At 40.3% G+C, this 4,483-nt stretch overlaps 1 protein-coding gene and 1 gene segment (V, D, J or C); one reads left to right on the forward strand and one right to left on the reverse strand.

The window, feature by feature from the left end:
• Positions 1 to 2,164, forward strand: part of LOC102193062 (zinc finger protein 2 homolog) — a 23,253-nt gene extending 21,089 nt beyond the window's left edge. Inside the window, exon 3 of the mRNA XM_005751358.1 lies at positions 553 to 2,164. Within this exon, the coding sequence (XP_005751415.1) occupies positions 553 to 1,421 (869 nt within the window). The 3' untranslated portion in view covers positions 1,422 to 2,164. The remainder of the gene's footprint in view (positions 1 to 552) is intronic.
• Positions 1 to 4,483, reverse strand: part of LOC102210889 (Ig kappa chain V-VI region NQ5-78.2.6-like) — a 73,042-nt gene that overhangs the window by 23,692 nt on the left and 44,867 nt on the right.

Below are 4,483 nucleotides of genomic sequence, written 5' to 3' on the forward strand. Positions count from 1 at the left end.
TTTCGTTATGGGATATTTTCATTTTGGGATTTTGGTGGAGAGCCTTCGTGGTTTTATTTTCCTTATTTCTGTTTTTCTACGTTGCACCCCGGTTGCCTAGGCCAGGGTGTAACAACATATAACATTTTTTGTTTGTTTGGGGGGTTTGGGTTTTTGTTTCTTTGTTTTTATAAATAGGAGCAATGTGGTTGTATTTACCTTAATTTAATGAGTCATCAGTGGGAGCAGCCGGGCTACATAAAATCTAAAGGTCGGCGATTTCGTGGTCACGTCCAGCAGGTGTATGGGCGGGAAAGTAATGTAGACGCTCCACCTCAAGTAACTACTGCGCAGACTCTGACAAAAACTTGGACCCACCTTATCTTCAATACTTCAACAGTTGTAAATGCACTAACAAAAAACAAAATCAGCTATAAGTTACATCCAACCCTGGGTCGCTGTTTTTCTCATAATCTCTTGAGATTCTGTAAAGAAAAGCAGATTCAAAAAAAAAAAAAGGAGCTCTCAGTCTATCATCATTACCTTTTCCTCATTTCCTTTTTGTCCTGCCAGAACTTCCACAGCAGCCTGTCTGTAAGGACGAGGAGGTTCTCCCTGAGCCACAGCTCTGGAGCCAGGAGAGGAACTCTCTGCACCAGGAGGAACCAGAACTTCCACATATTAAAGAGGAACAGGAGGAACTCTGCACCAGTCAGGAGGGTGAGCAGGTTGGACTGAAGGAGGACATTGATACCTTTATGGTGACTGCTGCTGAGGAAAGAGACCACCATGAACCAGAAGCAAACAGTAACCAGCTCCCTTTTCAAACCTCTCCTATAGATGAGAGCCAAAATCACGGAGGAAGTAGGAATTTAGACTCGGGGACAAATAGTAACTTAGAAAGTCAGAGTAATTCTGACACAGGTAAAGAGTCTATAACATGTAATCTTTGTGGAAAATCCTTTAAGTATAAGTACAGAATGACTCGACATCAGAGAATCCACACAGGTGAGAAGCCATATTCTTGTGAAACGTGTGGGAAAAAGTTTTGTATGTTATCAACACTTAAAGGCCATTTGACTACCCATACAGGTGAGAAACCATATTCTTGTGAAATATGTGGGAAAAGTTATACGCGAAGCAGTGGTGTGACCATACACATGAGAATGCATACAGGTGAGAGACCGTACCATTGTAAAACATGCAGGAAAGTGTTCTCAAGTAGTAGTCATTTATCGGCACACAGAAGAACGCACACAGGTGAGAGACCGTATAATTGTAAAACATGTGGGAAAATGTTCACATCTAGCAGTCATTTATGGCGCCACATGAAAACCCACACGGGTGAGAGACCGTATCATTGCAAAACATGTGGGAAAATGTTCACATCTAGCAGTCATTTATGGCGCCACATGAAAACTCACACAGGTGAGAAATCGTAGTCTTGAAACATTTAGAGAACAATGTCTGAGAAGCCAAGCGTGGAAGAATATCTGAGAATTTATACAGGTTCACATGAGTACTTTCAGAGTTTAGATACCTTTAAATACCATGTTTATCATGTATAAGGCAGATTTAACCCTGTAAGACCCAATCCATCAATTCTAAAAATAAATAATTTTTCTGGGGCGGGGCTGAGATGTTTAATAACCCTTATAACAAAATCCACATTTTTAATGTCATGTTGTTTATGATATATAATAGAAATATACTTTTTGTTTCCCTTTTGATAATTTGATGTTTTTGTTTTGATGAGATAGAGGTCTTAGAAACTAATGTAGCAAATATGACACTAAGGGTGTTATAGGGTTAATCTGTTCTCATCAAATGCGTCAATGAAAATATGGTGACTATCAAAAAATGAATTTTAGCTGTTTTATTTATTGATATATTTCTCTGTGGCAAAGTTGAAACTCAATTTGAAGTACAACGTTCTGGAATGGCCATCTCAGTCCCCAGACCTGAATATTATTGAAATCTGTGGTGTGAGTTAAAGAGAGCTGTCCATGCTTGGAAGCCATCAAATCTGAATGAACGAGAGATGTTCTGTAAAGAGGAACAGTCCAAAATACCTTCAACCACAATCCAGACTCTCATTGGAACCCACAGGAAGCGTTTAGAGGCTGGAATTTCTGCAAAAGGCGGATCTACTAAATATTGATTTCATTTCTTTTTTTGTGGGGCCCAAATTTATGCACCTGCCTGATTTTGTTTAAACAATTTTTGCACACTTTCTGTAAATCCAATAAACTTAATTTCACTTCTCAAATATCCCTGTGTGTGTGTCTCCTATATGATGTATTTAACTGACATGTTTTATTGTAACAACCAACGATTTATACAGGAAAATAATGACTATTAACAATGTTACCCAACCTTTTGCATCTCACTGTATCACTTTTGGTTATTCCATTCATTAAGAATGACATATTTTTTCATTTTTGTTTTTTGTCGTTTTTTTAACTTTTGAGTTTTGTAAGAATGTAGGCGTGTTGTGTTAATGGGATCATCAGGTTGGGTAGGCAGGACCAGCATGGGGGAGGGTCTTTGTTTTGTTGTGTTTTATGTACACTGCAGTAACTAATGGATGAATATTTTGACAGTAGTAAAGCAGAAAGTTTCGATTGTGTCCCTTGGAATCTTCCAGCCTTGCTCAAAGACCTCATTCCTGTAGCTGCACAGGTGTTTCTCTGCTCGTCAGCACAGTGTGAGGAAAAGGTGTTTTTCCTGCATCATGGGGACCTTCCAGAGCTCATCTTTCATCCAGCACCACTTTACAAGAAAGGGTTTAAAAAAATGGACTAAAATAGACTAGGGTTAAATGAAGATAATGGTTTACTTGCATTGTACTTGTATCCTTTCTAACCGTTGAATAGATTTTTATAGGTTATTTCTGTTAGCTTCTGCATGCATTAAATTAAAGCACACCTGCCATTACTTTATTTCATTACTCGGACTCCTCCCACCTGAATGCTGTCATTGTAAAGCCACTTGAGCTCGGTCCTTAAGATGTTTCAGATTAGGGATGGGCGATATAGCCAAAGTTCATACCTCGATATTCTGGAACCTGATTGGCTCAAAGAAGATGGGCGAGAAGGTGACTGGACTAACATGATGTCAGCAAAGAGACTGACCGTGTGGGAAAGTGGCAGTAATGTCTGAAATGCAGATTAGCAATTACAGACCTTCCCAAACAAACTTACACATAAGCGTCATACTCAAAGCATTTTTTCGCTGTAAAAATGAACGAGAGAAAATACCTGAAAACGACAAGTAGTCTTGAATAATTCCTAATAATTGAAGCTTTCCGCTGGAATTTTCAAACCGAATCTGTGATGATCACATGGGATGTTGTTTTTAGATAGAATACATGTATTTAAATAAGCCGGTTTTGCATTTTAGCTGTATTCATGTTTTTTCTTTGCACGTACTATGAATCCCAGTTCCCTCCTCTTTGAAGAGTAGTCCGATATCTGTGACCTGTGACCTGTGACCAATCCTGCAGCAGAACGCTGCTGCAGGATTGCTCTCCCCCCACTTCAGGACACCTACACCAGGAGACTAGAGCAGCGCAGATACTGAAGGACCCGTCCCATCCTGGCAACGAACTGTTCCATCTTCTGCAATCCGGCAGAAGGTTCCGCATCATCCGGGCAAGGACAGAGAGACTCAAGGGGAGCTTCTATCCCCAAGCCATCCAGCCTCAGTGAAAGAAGCCATTTATGTCCACTGTGAGCGACCATCTTTGAACAGAGGCGGTGGTTGACCCTTAGAACTGAAGAAGCTTCTCGGATGAGAGGTGAAACATCTTCAAGCCACTTAATCAAGTCCAGACGCTTTTCTTTCCAAGCTCCTTAGAATGCTCTTTCTCTACCCGCCACCCGCCCCTTTTTCTTGCACAAGTTGAGGAGCATGTCAGGTTACATTTCACTGTGTGTTATACTTGTATAACTATGCATGTGACAAATAAAGAACCTTGAACCTTGAACAAATAAACTCGGTTGTTCGTGGCAGTTTTTTACAGCTCAGGAGCATTTCTAAACGCAAAACTTTCTTGTGATCTAAAGATCTGAAAGAGAGTGTTACTTTGATACTTGGCTGCCAGCTAAATACAGAATCTACCTCAAGGTTCTATTATTTGTTTAAACAAATAATGAATAATGAAATGTAACCTTGAGGCAAGGTTACACTTCAGATCTCCTCCAGATCTCCTTTGCAGATCTCCTCAAGCCTATAGTGTTGTAAATGACCTACTAATTTTATTCAGGTCTGTTGCAGCAGGGACACACGCAAAAGTTTCAGGACATACAAATAAAGCTCACTACTCTCAACTTGAATCAGTGGTTTAACAGTGTGTGGCTCCCTCGAGTGGATGTTGTGGAGTATTCTGTTGTCTTTGCTCCAAAGGTTTTTGTACAGAGTTTTGCTGTTTCCTGTCACTGTGGGCCTCACAGCACAGTAGTACACAGCAGAGTCAGACACTGCAGCAGAGGAGATCTGAAGA

This window comes from Pundamilia nyererei, unplaced genomic scaffold (genome assembly GCF_000239375.1).
Source record: "Pundamilia nyererei isolate P.nyererei 1_Seehausen unplaced genomic scaffold, PunNye1.0 scaffold00307, whole genome shotgun sequence".
Taxonomy (NCBI): Eukaryota; Metazoa; Chordata; class Actinopteri; order Cichliformes; family Cichlidae; genus Pundamilia; species Pundamilia nyererei.